This window comes from Mobula birostris, chromosome 25 (genome assembly GCF_030028105.1).
Source record: "Mobula birostris isolate sMobBir1 chromosome 25, sMobBir1.hap1, whole genome shotgun sequence".
Classification (NCBI taxonomy): Eukaryota; Metazoa; Chordata; class Chondrichthyes; order Myliobatiformes; family Myliobatidae; genus Mobula; species Mobula birostris.
Genome location: NC_092394.1, coordinates 44758222 through 44777661, shown reverse-complemented (window position 1 = coordinate 44777661; position 19440 = coordinate 44758222). Strand labels below are relative to the sequence as shown.

General features: G+C 38.7%; 1 protein-coding gene across 15 annotated transcripts in view; it reads right to left on the bottom strand.

The window, feature by feature from the left end:
- The window catches only part of LOC140187597 (general transcription factor II-I-like), a 143808-nt gene that overhangs the window by 63501 nt on the left and 60867 nt on the right, over positions 1–19440 (bottom strand). For all 15 annotated transcript variants that reach the window (XM_072243071.1, XM_072243065.1, XM_072243061.1 and 12 more), the window contains 5 exons: positions 17434–17496; positions 16341–16439; positions 14869–14934; positions 13585–13768; positions 11421–11479 (listed from right to left, as the gene is read on the bottom strand). In XM_072243071.1, the coding sequence (XP_072099172.1) occupies positions 11421–11479; positions 13585–13768; positions 14869–14934; positions 16341–16439; positions 17434–17496 (471 nt within the window). The remainder of the gene's footprint in view (positions 1–11420; positions 11480–13584; positions 13769–14868; positions 14935–16340; positions 16440–17433; positions 17497–19440) is intronic.

Here is a 19440-nt window from a genome sequence, read left to right as displayed (position 1 = left end):
AATGATATTAATAAATGCAGGAAAACAAGCAGGAATCGCCTATCTGTGCTTACAAGAGCGCGTCAAGACATGAACAGATCTAGCGCAACCAAAACCATGCGCAGCAGATTGGTACAGTGGTCCGGGAAATGTGAAATTACAGTTGCGCGGAAAATTTGAAATCAGTGCCGGATTATCGGAGGAACCGGATTACAGGTAGTTAGATTAGTGAAGGTCGACTGTATTAACCCTGTGTTTTATAGACATGTCTGACTGTCCAATGTTGCAATTTTTGAACAGATTTTTTGTAGGTTGGAAGAGAAGGATTCTAGGCCTTGGCCTATGAACAATTCTGATAAGGTTAATGATGAAGAATTACAATCTTGAATCATTTCACTACACTAGTACAACAACAAATAATGAAAGCTACTTGTCAATGGGTTTTACATGGACTGGTGATCCAAATTGTGCTATTCCATTGTGCCTAGTTTGTGGCAAATAACTTACAAATGACACATAAAAGTGCTGATTATTTTAAACAGCTTCTGGAATCTCAGAACAGAGTAAACCTTTTGTTAGTACAGTGACAGTCAGTAAAAGGGTTCAGGAAGCAAATTATTTAGTAGCAGAACTCATTACCCAAAAAAGGAAAAGTCACACAGTAGGTGAGAACCTAATAATGCCAGCATGCAAAATTATAGTGGGTAAAATGCTAGGCATTTTGACCCAGCTGGTGGCGTAGTGACATCAGCACTGGACAGCGGGGCAGGAGGTCCCGAGTTCAAATCCAGCCGGCTCCCCTGCATGCTTTTCATCCGTGCTGGGTTAAGAGCTGGTGATCTCTTTGAAAAACTCACCCGGCAGAAGGCAATGGCAAACCACTGCTGTAACTTGCCTCGTACGTGATTTCCCACTACTTCAGAACGGCGTGGGAGGAAGACGTCCGCTAACTGGAAAAATTCCCAATGCGACACACCTTTCTTCCTTCTAAAATGCTAGGACAAGATTCAGTACAGGAAACTGAAAAGGTTTCACTCTCAAACAGTACCATAAGTTAACATATTGATGACATGCACATGATGCTGAAGAGGTGTGTGATGAACTGAAACACTATAGCTTCTCTATCCAGGTTGATGAGTCAACAGATTTCACCAATAAATGTCATGTTGTAGCATTTGTAAGATTTGTAAATGATGGTGAAATTCAGGAGAACTTTTTCTGTTGCAAAGAGCTGCCTGAAACAAGCAAAGTCCAAGATATATTTAATGCTTTGTCTTCAAATCTGGAATCAAAAAAGTCTGTCTTGGTGGAACTGTGTTGGCATCTGTACCGCTGACATCTCATCAAAGGTTGGCTCCATGAGAGGTTTTGTTTCTCTTATAAATAGAATCTTGACATTGTCACATACACTGCTTTCTTCACAGAGAGGTGCTAATGTCAATAATTCTTGGATATGAAATGAAAAAAGTTCTGGATGATACTACAAAAATGGTTAATTTTATTAAACAAAGAACCAGTTCACACGTAAGTTTTAAAAATCTGAAAACCTGGACAAAGAGCACACTAGTCTCCTGTTACATACAGAAATCCAGTGACTTAGCAGAGGAAGAGATAGGCCTATATTTGAGCCTGGTCACGTCACATTTTCTTACTCGGTGACATGACCAGACTCGAATATAGACCTACCATGTGAAACCTGTGCTTGTTTTTTCGCTATATAAATACTTAATTTGGGGTCAAACCAGAGGTAAGGACACATGGAGTTCACCTTCAACTGAAATGAGTCAATTTCTACCCTTATTCTTGACGCTTGTTAAACAAGAAAAAACTTGCTCACACATGAAAACTGCAGCAAAATGTTCATTGCTTTCCTATGAATAGCAGGATTCCTATAAATCACAGAAATCCAGAACTTTCCCGGGAGCAAGTCACTCAATCTCATTTTGAGTGTACGATCAGACTGCAGCTCACAAAGTCCTTCCTTCCTCTTCTTTCAAAGTCAAGTCTCAGTTTGCATTTTTATTCATATACATTGGTCTTGTGTTTTTTAGTAACTTTACTATTCAACATTCAGATTTTTATATTGTAGCTATCATGAAATAAAATCAATTTACAACCTTCATTTAAATTAAATCAAGTGGGCCCACCTTTTGAGCTCACAGTGACTCTGGTAGCCTGGACAAAAATTGTCAAGATTATGCTGATTTTTCCTAACTGGACTACATATCCAAAAGCCGAACTCTTGGTAAATAATTACGTTTATGGTATCTACCAACCACCTAACAGTAGATCATTAATTCAACCCTTGGGCAATAGCATTTTACACTCTTCCTATCCTAAATATCGCTCATTGATGAAGCGGCTACTGTGTGCAGTTAATACTAGCAGACAAGTACAGGAATTTGTTAAAAAGAATTCAATGTGAGATACATAATTTAAGGAATTGCTAAAGCTTGAAAGTTGGTAGATGCATCAACACTGAAGAATGGATGGCATAAATTGTGGTCAGGTTTAATGACTTTACAGAATTTAGGGTTTCAAAGCAAAAACAGATTGTACCTGAGCTGCTTTCTTATGCTGAAGTTCTAAGTAATCCTGCTGAGAAGAATATTGCATCAAGGCTAGAAGCAGTTAACATTAACGAGTAAGTGGATATTGATGATAATGAACCTACTGTTCATCATTATACTGACACTGAAATTGTGCAGGTGGTTGCAAGTCCAGAGACAAAAGACAGTGGGGGAAGAGTAGTGATGCAAACCAGGAAGAGGTAGCCAGAATATCTATTGATAAGTCAATTCAGCTGACAGGTGAAGATCACAAGTGAGCATCACTGTTTTATTACTGAACAAGAAATAATGAACGTGTACATGTTGCAAGAAACTGATCAAAGAAAGACCAAAATACACGAAACAGGTTAGCTTGCAGGATATGTTCCGAAAAATTGCTTAGAAAAGTGCAAAACATGAGCCAGCACTTCGATCTTCAGTACCGTCAACTTCAGCTCACCCAGATGTGCTGCCACCACCAGTTCTTGAAGATGCTGTGCCAACTTCACCACATGATGGTACAATTGTTTTTCAAGATGAAACACAAGACAATCCTGATGACTCCCATTCGCAGACATGTGATCCTACTGAGTTGTACAATCAACTTTTCTCTTTGGAAGTGGCAATAACCAAACTTCTGATGCAAGCAAATACAGACAGCAAATTTTGCCTGTACTGTACCTCAATAAAATACACTTTCTTTTCACTTGTTTCTTTTTTCTTTATTATCCAACTTGCACTATTCACAGAGTACTTTAAAGGTAGGGGGAGGTGATCATCAAGTGGGTTAAAGGTGTTTATGTTTAATCCTAACCTAACCAGCTGTGATTCAGCAAAACCACTAATGCAACACTGCACACAGATCCCAATCATTCTGGATTTGAGGTGGTCAACCTGTACCATCTATTACAAACTCACTGACTCCTACGATTTTCTCAACTACATCCTTTTCCCATCCTGTCACTTGCGAGGATGCTACCTTACATTCCAGGAAACCAGGGTCCTTTTTCAGAAAATGGAATTCTACTTCCACTACAACTGCAATTAAAGCAGTCCTTACCCACATCTCCCAGTTCTAGCATATCTGCCCTCACCCCATCCTCCACCACCCACACCCTCCCCCAACATAACTGGGATAGTTCCCCTTCTCCTCACCTAACATCCCATGAATCTGTATCCAATATTATCATTCTATTCTCCACAACTTCCATCTCCAACAGAATTCCACTACTGGACTTATTTTCCCACCCCTCTTGCTCTACTTTCTGCAGGAATTACACCATCTGCTACTCTTGTCTGCTCATCTCTCCCTACTAAACCCCCTCCAGGCTCTTAGCCCTGATATGTGTTACAGTCCCCCACCCCCCCCCAACCAAACTGACAGCATCAACATGGATTTCTTTAACTTCTAGTAACCACTCTTTCATTTTCTGGCACCCACTTATTTTTCCTTTATTCCTCTACCCCTTCATTCTCTCTTCCTCTCCCCCACACTCACGTCCCACTTTCAACTCTCTTAATGACTCTCCTACTTCCTTCCTGTTATTCTTGATTTACTGTCCTCTCTTATATCTTGTTTAGCATTTGCCTCTTCCACCCACCCCCCAGTTTCATGCATTATTCCCAATACCTATCTTCTCCCTCTCATCTTGATGCACATAACACCTGCCAAGTTGTGCTCTTTTCTCCCTTCTCCTTCCTTTACTCTTTCCTGAGAGCTTCTGCCCTCATTCTTTCCTGTCTCAGCCCAAAATGCCACCTGTTCAATTCTTTCCATAGCTGTTGATGGACTTGAGTTCCTCCAGCATTTTGTGTATGTTGCTGTTGTAGGTTTTCACAAAAAAACGGCAGAGGCGTTTTATGTTTAAGAAAAACCGTAGCAACTCATTTATTGAACACAAAAAATTGAACACAGTAGAAGTCCTATACGTAACTACCTCATCACATCAAACCAGCCTCTTCAAGTGAACCCCAAACCAATGTTGTGAATTCTGTACATTTCTACCAATTACACACTAAAACCAGCAATGTGAGACTGACTAGAGTTCGGATGAGCCACCCCCCGCCACCCAATGTTCCATAGGCAGGTGCCTCTTGCTCGTCCAGAGGCGTGTTGACACGCTCATGGTCATGTTGTGATGGCAGGTGCAAGGTAGCGGAATCCTCCAAATCTTGGTGGGTCGGTTTAAGGTGACCTACCAAAACACATTCAGGTTTACCCCCCTTATCTATGATAAAAGTTTTTTCTCTCTGTTCCAATGCCTGTAATGGGCCATGGCAAAGGGGCCTAAGGGGATGTTGATGTGCATTATGACAGATGAAAACAAATGAGGCAGAATGTAGGTCAACAGGAACCCAAGAGTGCTGTATCCCATAATGGGAGGTAGGAATAGGTGCAAAGGAATTGAATTTACCGAGGAGGGTGGAACTTTGTTGAGAGGCTGACCAGGGAGTCATGGTGTCAGGAATAAAATTACCTGGCGCTCGTAACAGCTGTCCATATACCAAATTAGCCACAGATGACTACAGGTCCTTTGTAGGAGCTGTTCTGACCCCAGCAGGACTACAGGATCTGATCATGCCAACACTCATCCATTAGGAAAGACCTCATAGCAGCCTTTAAGGAGCAGTGAAACCGCTCGCATAGGCCATTGGACTACAGGTGATAAACCATGGTGTCATGTAGCCTAATGCCAGTTTTGGGCCATCACAGCCCAGAGGTTTGGTACAAATTGTTAACCGTTGTCAAAGGAAATATCGGATGAGATGCCAAACCAAGCAACCCAAATGCCGTTGAATGCCCAAGCCACGTCTACAGCTGTCGTTGATGCTAGAGAGACAACCTCTGGCCACCTGGTGGTATATCCACTGTGGTAAGGAGGCGCATGGAACTTTAAGAGGAAGAAGAGGACCAACAAGGTCCAAATTGACATGGTCAAATCATTGTCCGGGGACCTCAAAGGTGCCAATGATACCTGGACATGATGGTTAATTTTTCCCCAATGGCACCCCACACACAGCAGCAATCCAATCACACATGTTCTTTCTAAGGTCGTGCCACAGAAGTGCAACCAGCTTCTGGACCAGATGCAAAAGCCTACATATGGAGTCCTGCTTCATGTTTACAGCCAATATGGAGCAAGGGCAACCAGTTGAAACATTGCACAGAAGAAAAACCCCAGATTCTCCTAACTTAATGTCACCAACCACAGGCCTGTGACTGCAGTTCAGTAAGCCTGGACCTCTGGGTCAGTAGCTTGGTCGGCTGCCATTCCAGCATAGACAACCCCTATGTGTATGGCCCAGGCAGTCAGTCACAGCATTATTTTTTTCCTTGATATGTTGTATATCAGTTGTGAACTATAATATGTAGGCCAGGTGGCGTTACTGATGAGAAGACCAAGGATCTGATATTTTGGCCATCTGGGGGGGGTTATGGTCCACGAATGCTGTGAAATGACAACACTATTGAACAGCCTTTCTCAGCCTTTTTGCCCTGGACAAACCCTTGAAATAATGTTCAGGTCTCAGGGAAACCCATGCATAAAAATTATATCTGCAGCTCACAGCACATTAGCATGATCAGTAAATTGTAGCTATTATAATCCAAAAATAATTGTCAATCCTCTTAAGTAGAGAATGAATTTTTAAGCTAACCTTTCTTGAAAAAAAAACAGGCAGATTGGCTTAGGTTACCTTTCTTGAAATTAATCTCTTTCCCTTACATAAATTTTAAGAACTCATAAGGCTAACATAATAAATTTCTGTTAAATGACTGGCTTAAGATAAAATGAGATTTAATTTTTCCAAAGGTAGGCTCGGTAGATTTAACTTAAATAAAAATTAAGTTGATTGAAAATTTATGCTAGTTACAACATGAAAATTTATTGACAATGTTGAATAGTAAAGTTACTAAAAGCCATAAACCCAAAGCAACATGAATAAAAACACGCCTAAGACGCATTTTTACACAAGACTGTGAAAAAATATTTCCTTACTCAGTGACATGACCAGGCCCAAATATAGGTCTACCATGGGAAACCTGTGCTTGTTTTTTGCTGCACAAGTACTCAATTCTGGGTCGAACTTGAGGTAAGGACACACGGATTTCACCTTCAACTGAAATGAGACGATTTCTATCCTTGCTCTTGATGCTTGTTAAACAAGAGAGAGCTTGCTCACATAAGTAAGAAGTTGAAAACTGCAGCAAAATGGTCACTGCTTTCCTATGAATCGCAGGATACCCTTCTTTCATGGAAATCCAGAACTTGTCCAAGGGCAGGTTGGTAAATCTCATTTTGAGTGCACGATTAGACTGCAGCTCACAAAGTTCTTCCTCTTCTCTCAAAGTCAAGTTCTCAGGCTGAGCAGCAGATTCACAGAAAGGGTCCCTCACCCAGTCAAACACTTCAGTTGAAAGGGAGGAAAAATAATGTGCAATTTTTTTCTGCAGTTCTTCCAGGTGGTGTTCAATAAGACTCGAGACTTTCTGATATCCTTCCTCACTCTCAAGCCCAAGCAGCAGTGGAAACATTTCAAGATTTCCTTTTGCAACATGATTTTTCCAAAGATTCAGTTTCTTTTTAAATCCAAGAACCTTGTCACTTGAAGTCAAAACATTTTCTCCAGGGCCTTGCAGAGACTTGTTCAACTCGTTCATATGACAAAATATGTCTGCCAAGTAGGCTAGTTTCTGCAGCCATTCTTGATCTTTAAAGCACTCAGCAAAATCTGGCCTGCCATTTTCTTGGAAGTACTCCTGCAATTCACCTTTCAGCTCAAACACCCTGTTGAGAATCCGTCCTCTACCAAGCCACCGGATTTCTGTATGTAATAGGAGATTGGTGTGCTCTTTGTCCAAGTGTTCACACAGTTTTTTAAACAATCTTGAGTGAACTGGTCTTTGTTTAATAAAGGTAACCATTTTTGTAGCATCATCCAAAATTTTTCTCATATCATCTCCAAGAGTTTTTGACATCAAAACCTCTCTGTGAAGAAAGCAATGTGTTGTGACAATGTCAGGGTTTTCTTTTTTTACAAGAGAAACAAAACTTTTCATGGAGCCAACCATTGATGAGACACCATCAGTACAGATGCCAACACAGTTCCTCCAAGACAGACCTTTCATTTCCAGATATGAAGACAAAACATTAAATACATCTTGGCCTTTGCTTGGTTCCGGCAGCTCTTTGCAACAGAAAAAGTTTTCTTGAATTTCACCATCATTTACAAATCTTACAAATGCTACAATATGACATTTATTGGTGAAATCTGTTGACTCATCAACCTGGATAGAAAAGCTGTTGTTCTTCAGTTTATCACACAAAACTTCTTCAGCATCATGTGACATGTCACCAATACGTCGACCTATCGTACTGTTTGAGAGCGAAACCTTTTCAATTTCTCGTACTGCATCTTGCCCTAGCATTTTACCCACTATAATTTTACATGCTGGCATTATTAGGTTCTCACCAACTGTGTGGCTTTTCCTTTTCTGGGTAATAAGCTCTGCTACTAAATAACTTGCTTCCTGAGCCCTTTTACTGACTGTGACTTTATTAATAAAAGGCTTACTCTGTTTGTTTTGAGCTTCCAATAGCTGTTTAAAGTAATCAGCACTTTTATCTGTCATATGGCTGTGTTTTGTAGTTAAGTGTCTTTTCAATTTTGCTGGAGCCATTGCTGCATTTGTAAGTTGCTTGCCACAGACTAGGCACAATGGAATAGGACAACTTGGATCACCAGTCCATGTAAAACCCATTGACAAGTAGCTTTCATTGTAAAAACGGACTTTTTTTGTGTCCGTTGTTGCACTAGTACAGTGAAATGACTCAGAAGATTGTAATTCTTCATCATTAACCTTATCAGAATTGTCCGTAGGCCTAGGCCTAGAAGCCTCCTCTTCCATCCCACACCTCCTCTTCAAAAATCGCCACCTTGGACCATCAGACATGTCTGTAAAACACAGGGGTTAATAAAATATAAAAAAAAGAATGGCATAATTTGGGAGGGAGAGGCTGAGGTCACAACCCAAGTTTAGCGAGTCTGTTCAATGCTTGGAAAACATACTTCACGCTCATCAGCATACCCTCCATGCATAACAGTGCTTACCAATTATCAACAACCTCCTCTTTCTTGCATCAAAAACTGAGAATGGACTCAACCAATTGGTCCTATTTGGCATTGTCACACTGGGCTGAGAGAACTCTTACAAGTTTGCTAACAGGGCTGCTCAGTCACTGCCCACCACTTAAGAGTGCTAGCATCACGTGTTGCGCAAAGTTCAAAATGTAATGTTTTTGTTTTAATCACGATCTCTCGTGAAACCCCTAGCAACTTCTTACAGAACCCAGACAAATAAAGACCAAGAAGCTCAGTCAAGTGTGCTGCATTTCCTTTCTTGGGGAACTGAGCTGCCAGATGAAAGCAGCGATTAGTTGCCTCTGGTTGAGAAACCTTGCTTTATAATCTATTGGTCATTTTGCATCCTCTGTCAGTGTTCAACTTGGAGTATAACCCCTATACAACACTGTTTCGTCCAAACTGTAGGCCTCCTTGGGACTTAAATTTCCAGAAACTAACTTTCAAACTCATCAACAAACTCAGCAGCTGTTTCCTTGTCTGCTGTCCATTTCTCACCACACTGCACGAAATTTTATGCCATGTCATGACTAGAAACACTGAAGCCACCCAACACTGTAATCACACTCATAATCCAGTCCTAATTCTTCATGAAGTAATTTCACTTGTTCATTCACCATCTCTTGACAGTACTACACCTTCACTGAGTTAAAATGACTTTGAAAACTTTATCTAGTTGAGAACATCTTTCAATATTTTCCTTATGTAGATCTATTTTGATTTGCTGTCAGCAAAGAACTAGAGCAACTTTTGTTTCTTTAGATCATAAACTGTGGAATATTACACAGGTCACGTATGCTCTTCACAGGCAGACTATTGTCGATTTTTTTCAGAACTTCCACCTTATCTTGTATAGATAACATGGCGTTTGCACTTTACACGATGAGAAGCACTTCCTTTATTCAACGAAGTCATGACTGGGGCTAGATAAGCACAGGTTATAAAAATAAATGCAGAATAACAGAGGAACAAAATGCTTCTTTTAAAAGACCATGCAACAGCTAACTCTGCTAAAGACGCCACCAAAACAGTTGCAACACATTAGCGTGACATCACGGGAAAATTGAAATTAGGCTAGCAAAAATGATGTCTGAACCAGCAGTGGAAGTGGAGCAGAACAAAATGGGGATGGAAGCAAACAGAAGCCATGGGTTCAGCTTAAATCTTTATGACAAGTTTCCAATGAAGACAATTTAAAACTCAGAAGTTTTGAACAGTAATGAGATTTTGAAAGGCGGTCAGGGTTTTTCTTTTAAAAAGTGTAGAATCACCCAAAATCTATTAGCCACCCGATCTGCCCACAGGTCACATTCCACATCTGGAAAGGGCAAGTCCAGGTAAAAAGAAATGGCAAGCGAAAATCTGACCAGGAAGTTGAGACAGCAAAATCTGATCTCTTATATTGGGCAGTGGTGTCTGAGCAACCAATTAGCTACACAGCTAAAGAACCATGGCCCTACATAGAGAATCAACAAATGAAATTACTAAACTGCAATACAAAATACCAATTTTACAGAATAATCTAATTATTAGCCTCCTTTTTAAATTTTTTCCTCCCATTTCAGTGTTTGTATGCTGTTAGAAAAATTGTACTTGATCTTTTTTGGCAATGCACTTTGCTCAGCCAATGACTTAAACAATTTGAATTATAAGTAAAGGAAAGGTACTTTGCATCCGTAATTTTTCCAGTTAGTGGACCACTTCCTCCCACGCCACTCTGACGTAGTGGGAATCACGTACGAGGCAAGTTACAGCAGTGGTTTGCCATTGCCTTCAGCCGGGTGAGTTTTTCCAAAGCGATCACCAGCTCTTAACCCAGCACGGATGAAAAGCATGCAGGGGAGCCGGCTGGATTTGAACTCGGGACTTCCCGCCCCACAGTCCAGCGCTGATGCCACTATGCCACCAGCCAGGTTGAATTATAAGTAAGGAAGTATAAAACCATAACATAAAACACTAATGAAATAAGAGATGTAGACGAGTACAAATGATAATTAAATATTGATCATTATATTTTTAAATACAAAAACACCTCAAAACATACAAGACAAGACTGGAAGATTCCATCAAAGCTCTGGGCAAAGGAAAAACATGACACAGACACACTCAATGAAGGGAACCCGTTAACGAAAAAGGTAATTTTGGGAACTCTGGTATGCAAGGTGATGACAGACACATTGGACAAAGCAGAAATTGAGAGGGAAATGCATTCTTTAGATGGAGTAGAGTTACAGAGGCTGTAGTCACTAGACAAGTTATCCCCGCAATTCAGAAACCTAGTGAAAGGTAATGCACCACTGATGAGATTCAAATAGGACACTAAATATGAAAAAATCTTAAGATTATGTAAATTCTAGAACTACAGGAAGCTATTCAACATATCCAATAAAATTAGAGACATTTAAGAGACACTAAACTCAAATACAGCCAACCCTCAAGAGAATACCACAACAGATTTCAGGAAGACAAATACACCAGACTACCAGCAGATGCATAATAAAATATCATTAATCCAATACAAATTAACAAGTGGAAATATTAAACCATGAAGCTGAAGATTCAAAGGCCACAAAAGCTGAAATGAGTATCTCTTCAAACCTACAAGCAGCATACTGTTCTCAACAGTTGCAGCCAAATGCAGGAAGAGGTTTGACTTTTCTACACTGAACTATTGCATTAAAGTGTTGAGCTAATGCAGGTACAAATTATGCATAATGTTCTACAGCACACGCACACAGTCTGAATGCTTACCTCCTGGAACCACTTTGTCTGGAGTTGTTTCTTCACGCTCATTAGTTAACAATTCTGGTCTACAAAACAAAGAAAATTGATTTCTAACACATCTAATTGCGCCACTACATGAAATAATGGCAGACTGAACACTTTGTATTACAGTGGAATAAAACTACCATGTTAAACTATAGTATTAAAAAAGCACATTACAAATTGCTTGACATGAGTTTCTTTGGAATCAGTTTTACCTTAAGTCTTTATTTTAACGATATTAAAAAAACCATCTGCATGTATATAAAAATATTCTTAGTATAACAGGTGCAAGTTACCAAATACTGAAAGGCTTGGACTTCAAGATGATATTTCCATTAGTAATAGGATCTAGAATGTGAGGGCACAGACTCCAAATAAGGCGACACCCCTCAAAAACTGATATGAAGACTTTCTAAAGCTAGAGCAGTGAATCTGTGTTATTTGTTGCCACATAGGGTTGTGGAGTGCAAGTCACTGGGTGCACTAAAGGCAGAGAATGATAGGTTCTTGAATGGTATGCGAGTTAAGAGATACAGGAAGAAGAACAGCATTGAAAAACAATGAGCTGTGCTTCAATGCCACTCAATGGGCCAAATTTACAAATTCTGCTGCTATATCTTAAGTGTTGTGGTGAATGAAAATAAACTGATTTGGGGACAAAATGAAAAGCAGAAACAGGTCAAGTCTCTAATGTCTCATATCAAGGTTTTGATTTCAATTCTGCTACTGAATAAAGACCCATCCCCACCAAGCCATCATATAATTTACTGGCCCTCCCCACAGAGATTGTATTACTAATCCTTTTGCACAGAAAGCAAAAGGGTACATGTATTAAAATGCAAAATAATCAAAATCTGAATTATGTCAGTCCAATACTTTACATATTAAAGGGAGGGCAGGCAAGTAAATGAAGGACTGAGGGTTAAGCTGACAGATTGAGATGAGAAAAATATGAAATACTTGATCCAAATGCTCTGTCTTGGCACCACATATCCTACATAATCCTATGTAACAGATAATCATTTGCTGCACAATACAGGAAAAGTAGCAAACCCAGAAATTAAAGATAACCTACAGCAAAGCAGCGCACTGACTAGGGAGTTTCAAAAAAGAAATCAACAAGGTTTGAGTACCAAAGGGTGTGATACAGTGGCACAGGAGATAGCCTCTTAGCTACACCAATCTGCATACAATCCTGACCTCCAGTGCAGCACAGGTGACGTTTGCACTATGGAGGTTCCTGTCAGGTGCTCGTTTCTTTCCATATCCAAAAGATGCACCAGTATTAATCAGCTCATGCAAATTTAGTCCCACTGATAGGTATTATGGCTAAAGAACCGAAGGGAAATTGATCACCTTATAAGAGAAAACATTTATTTGTTTACTGAGATACAGCACCAAAGAGTCCCTTTTGGGGCTATAAACCACATCGCCCCAGAAAATCCTGATTTAACCCAAGCCTAACCACGGGACAATTTACAATGACCAACTAACCTAGCAACCGGTACATCTTTGGGCTGTGGGAAGAAACCAGAGCGCCTGGAGCAGTCACAGGCATACACACTCCTTACAGACAGTGGCAGAAATTAAACCCGGATCGCTCATACTGCAAAATGTTGCAATAACCAGTATGCAACCCTGCTGCCCCATACGTTGCATGGTAAATTGGACTGATGGGTGATCTTCTGGGAGCCAACACTGACTTAATATGTTACAAGTGAGAACGTGATCGTTTCAACACAGAAACTAACATTAGCAATGTAAGACTGTGAATGATGTAAACGTAGGTAGCCTGAAGCTTAGATTTAATAGTTAATGGATTCTGCATACTGAAATATAATACAATGTAGCCACAAACAATGCAAATATTTCAGGAACATACTAATACAAAACTCAAAAATATTACTAGTTATTTCCACCCACACCAGTAAATAAATTTCAATCATAGCCAAGGTAGAAGACTGATTTTTATACATTAAGGAAAGGATTAAATGTAAAAGGACTTGTATTTATATACCACTCAAACTCCTCAGTTATTCCAAAGCCCTTTGCAGTAATAAATGTACTTTAGAAAACTAGGAAGTGATTTACAGTGGGCAATAAGAACCACTTATGTTGCCATTAAATCATATCCTTACTAAATCCATACCTTTTTATAACAAATTTTATCTTGTCTTTTGCTAGAAGAATTCTTTCTAATCTTGGAATTCCATAGGTGGACGGCCTCCTAAATGGAATCCCTTCAGGTAAGCCATCAACACAAAGATCTTCAGAATTGGACTGGAAGAGTGGATACGGGATCACAACCGGTCCAGTAGCTAGAGTTGCTTCAGCTAAAAGATTACACAATGTAAAACTTAGATCCCATCACAACAGCTTTTTGCAATACCTGCTCTAAATTCCTTACATTCTACTTTGCAATGAACATATTTTAACAGTGGTGAATGGGAGGATTACCAAATTGTAGAATGTTACTTCTTCTTAATAGAGAAGTGGGGAGATGAAACCTCTGATAATTTGTATATTAATGTTGTAAGATGAGGCCCCTCCATTGGTCTGGGTCCACCATAGATGCTGCGTGTCAGCTGTCTATGTGACATGCAAGTCAGCACTCAAGCTAGGATAGAACGATATAGAGAGCAAGTTGTTGCCCATGCAGCAGATTCCTCCTCTCCATGCAGCTGATGAATCCAAAGGAACGACAGAGACCGATACAGTTTACCATTAGCATTGCAAGATATCCTTATCAGAACCTTCTAATTCTCCTAACAGAGAATGACAGTGCAGAATAAAGCATGCCAACTTGAAAATGGGCTTTAATATATTAAATTTTTGTGTTTCTATAATCTACATGTTCTAATGTGTGTGGGGTTAGAAAGCTATTGTTAATCTCATAAACAAGTGCCCTCCGGTACTAAAAGCAAAAATAAATTTGCAAGTTACTGACTAATGACAAAGAGAAATGCAAGTAAACTCCATCTGTGATCAAAACAAAAATCTGTAGGCTTTGCTCCATGTGTTATTCATGCACAATACCCTCCCAAGTAAATCTCCAATAATTCAATATCCAAAAGTCCAAAAAAATCTGCTATTATTGCACTGCTCAAGTTCGAAAGATACTGCAATTACTGGAGTTTTCACTGTGTTAGCAAACATAAAACAGGGAATAAATAATTTAATATGCAGCAAATAAAAAGCTATGTCCAAAGGATTGACAATTGAGTACTTCTGTCCACACAAACAGAAAAGCATTTACTAAAATAGGCCTCACTCAAATTGAAGCAAATAACTACATGATAGAAACAAACATACAGTAGAGCCAATAAACTATTAGGGCCAAATCATCTTAACGTAAATTGATATACATATCCTCATTTCTAAACAAATTAACAATTATCTGATCAGCACTTCATAGAATACTTAAAATAATTACCATATTTCTTTTCAAAGAGTTCTTCCACTTGCCTTCTTAAATCAGTAATTCTAGCATTCCACTGCTCTGCATTTTAAAAAAAGGCTTTTTAATTAACGACGAAAGCTTGAATACTGTATACAACTGGATGCAAATTGTAGTAACTAACATCCACATACAGTCAATTTTATATTATAAAATATATATATATATATATATATATATATATATCAATGATAACAATAATCTGCTTTGAATGCAGGATTTTTTAAACCTCAAGTCTAAGTATTCCATACCATCTACAATGAACTTCAAGACACTGACAAAAGCAATCAAATACTTGGTTCCAACACAGCTGTTTGACAATTAGAATTCCAAATTATGATGTATTAGTAGCAGAGTTATTAAATCAACATGGTAATGTCTATCTCACTGCTTTCCTTAAATCAGCGAAAATGAATGTCTGCACAGAAATCTTACTTAATGAATGTTCCTTCGAAAACTACTGGACTTAATAACCAAATCAAACTATACACAACACAGGCAGTTTGCCAGTGAACAATGCCTGGCAAAAATAACTCCATTTACAAAATTGGGTACTGTTTATATTTGGAAATGGAGAATCAAATTCATAATACAGTGGTTCCAGTTAACTGGTTTCAGTTACTCGGTGCACTTATTTGGAACAATTTTGAATGAACAAAAAGTAATCAAGAGAATAGCAGGGATACCCTTTGTTTATTTGTGACACTATACTGCTTAATTGGGACAGGAGATTGTTGCCAAAAAGTTCCTGACCAGCGTCAGAAACATGCACTTGTGAAGCCATTAGACACGACACCATGCTTGGACCGAATAGTTTTACAAATAACTTCAGTTGCATGCGCTTGTGTTCAAAAAGCAGGGGTTTCTCTCACTGATAGTTGGTGAGAAATAAGCAGCAAGACAATTCAGAATTGATTGATCACTGTGGCTTCAAGCATTCAAACTTCAAGATGCTAGAAACAGCTAGGAGTGAGAATGAAACATTTTCACTACTTCAATTTAGTTAACTACAAATAATTTGAAGGTATCGACAATCATCTTGGATGACGCAATTATCAAAAGCATTATTTGAAGACAGTCCATTATCTACACTAGATAACTCTGCTAATTTTGTTCATTCACAGTCAAAAGAACCAGGCAACCTACAATTAGGAACTAATACAGTTTAATTTGGTGTATTTCATTTAAGTGCATCATTTGCTACTGAGTAAAATGGTAGTTTGTTTTTTAATATCTTTTTAATTATTTCCATGAAACTTAGGCGTACTGAGGCAGCAGCTTAATTGGACCAAAATGTACTGGTCCTAATATGTCCCAATTAACCAGAATCCATTGTATACTTACAGTTAAATACTAAAATACGCAATTTAACTTCTGCATAATCAGTTCTACTTCTCATGCAACGAAAGCAGGCCTTTTCGGGACACTGAAATGGTACTTTAACTCACCAAAATTGAATTCCCTACTTTTCCGCTTCACCGTAGCCCCAGCATCTGTTGCCTGTACAGTACTCTTTGGTCGCTTATTTGGTGGGAAATATTCATCATCTGAAAATATAAATTGAACTTTATAAATTTCTCCATGTTATTCTTAAAAGTGCTAACAAAAAATGTACCCTTCAATCGTCCTAATAGTCCTGTGCAGAGTGCCTTTCAGTTTCAAGGATCCAGTAACACTAATTTTGCTGATGCATTCATGACAGGAGTAAAGACTCTTCCTAGGTTGCAAAGTGGTTCCATTTATACAGATATCCACAAATGGGAAAATAACCAAAAATCACTCAAAACAGTCTTATAATGCTGATGATGACAGCCAACTAACAAACAATAATTAACCAGGTTCTCCTCACCAGTTAGAATGATACAGAACAAGGATGTCAAGTTTAATGGCTTATTCTGATGGATCAGTGGGTGCTATATTGTTTAAGGGAGTTTTATTTTACAGTTATCAATGGAAGTGATTGCTTGGAAAGCTATCCCAAAGCATATCCTTTAAATGGTCTGCCTCAGTGAAACTGGTAACTTATGTTCCTGAGGGAAAAGTATCTGATTACAGAGTTCTTTTCCTGTGATCTCAATTAGCTGCCATATTGTTATAAAATATATCGTAATCCATTATAAAGGCACTTATCCAGAAATATTACCCCTGCCCCAATAAAGAACTGTCTCAAGTGAAATAAAAGCTTAGAAGCAACAAAGATTCTTAGTTTTAAAATTCTGATTTGTTATTTTCAAAGATTGTGCATTCTGAAATTATTAACTTTATACTCTAAATGTAATTTGCCTAAATCTGAGAGTAAGGGGCCAGGGCAGTAAGGGGCCAGGAATATTGGGACGAAAAAAAATCTGAAGGAAATGCATAAACAGCTCCAAAATTCGAGTTCACCAACTATCTGCTCATCCAGTCCCATAGAGACAGGCACAAATGTTTTAGATTATAAATAGGAGAAACTAGACAAAATACTAACTTAATTCAACATTTAAAAATAATAGTTATTGTGATTTCTGGAGATAACCAAATAAGTTAAAGACCAATACTTGCCTTCAATAGTAACTTCTACTTCTGGGTCCTCACTAGTTTCAGAATGCTCTTGCTGAGTCGAATCTAAAAAATACAAAACAAATGTTTATCACTTGAAGAAAAATACTAAACTAAAATTGACTTGCTCATAAATCACTTCCTTACAAATTAGACATTGCACCTTACGTTGCTGTTACACACCATTAAGTATTACACAATTGAGAAAAGCTTTTGCTTAAATAAGATCACCGTATCTGCCCTGATTTATTGTTTCAATAGCTCTACGGAGATTTTGAAAAAAACTGCGTTAACTGCAAATTTCATAATGTTACTTATCGGAATATCAATGTATTTGAATGGTCTCATGGAAAACACTGCTTTTTTAATTAAACCTTCAATACTTTTAATTTCTCAATGATCAGATCCTTCCGCAGCATTGGCCTCAGCTCTACAAAGCCAAAATTATTACGAAAATGAGTTTATCCCACACTATGAAAACACATCAAAGATATATGCAATGCAAATGTTAATTGATCGGCCACAATTTAAGAGTTTGCACTGCTTTTTCAAAATACTCAAATTGCAGAGCATCTCTTACCCCAATATTGTCTATTAAAAGGACCTTAGTTTCAATGAGTAGTTCATGTGTTAAATATATATTATGCCTATCGTAAAATACATAATAATTACTTCAGTAGAGACCATGGCAGACTTTGCAACCATTTTACATTTGTAGAGGTCTCAAAGCAACGGGTCCAAACAAAACTTTTCCAATCAAAGTAATCCTAACATTTTATATACTTAAGCAATCGAAATAAAAACTGCAGATTCTGTAAATATAACAAAATGTTGTAAAGACTCATCAGGTCAAGCAGCACTGGGGGAAAGCAAATAGTTAACAATCAAGTTAGACTTGAGGAGAAATCTCTTCAATGAGATCTGCAATAGCCTGTTAGAAGATTTTGATAAATTACTTGTGGAAGGGTGAGTTAGAAAGTTTGCTTATGACACAAAGGTTGGTGGGGTTGTGAATAGTGTAGAAGGTTGTTGAAGGTTAAGACAGTAGATTGGCAGGATGCAGAGCTGGCGTAAGGAGTGGGAGATGGAGTTCAACCTAAAATTAGTGTGAAATAATTCACTCTTGAAGGTTGAATTTGGAGGCAGAATACAGGATTAATGGCAGGATTTTTAGCAGTGTGGAAAAACAAAGGGATCATGGGGTCTACATCCATAGATCTCTCAAAGTTGCCATAGAAGTTAATAGGGTGGTTAAGGTGGTGTATGGTACGTTCACATTCATTATTCATGGAATTGAGTTCAAGAGGCACTAGGTGATGTTGCAGCTCTTTAAAACTCTGGTAGACCACACTTGGAATATTTGTGTTCAATTCTGGTTACCTCATTATAAGGGCGTGGAAACTAGAGAAAGGGTGCAAAGGAGATTTACCTGCATGCTGCCCATTTCAGAAAGTATGTGTTATGAGGGTACTTAACAGAGCTAGGGTTTTCTTCTTTAGAGTAAAGGGGAATTAGAAATGACTTGATAGAAGTGTACAAGATAAGAGGCATACATGGAGTGGATCGCTAGCACCTGTTCCCCAGGGCAGAACTGGCTAATACAAGGAGGCACAATTTGAGGTGACAGGAGGAAGGTATAGGAGGGTTGTCAGAGTTAAGATTATTTTTTTTTTAAAAACAGAGCACATGGAACACACTGCCAATGTCTGGTAGTGGCAGAACTATTAAGGACATTTAAGAGACACTCAGATAGGCACATGAAAGAAAAATATAGAGGGCTATGCAGGAAAGGAAGATTAGATTGACCTTGGAGTAGGTTACAAGGTCGGCACAACATTGTGGGCCAAAGGATATGTAACTTGCTGTACTATTCTATGTAATTAAGTACAATTCTGCAGCTACTGCTGGCACCACCACCTCAAGGACATTCAGTGAGTTTGTGGATGTGTCTGCAGTCTGTCCCCATTTATCATGATGGCATTTCCACACAACATGATGTATTTTCACTGT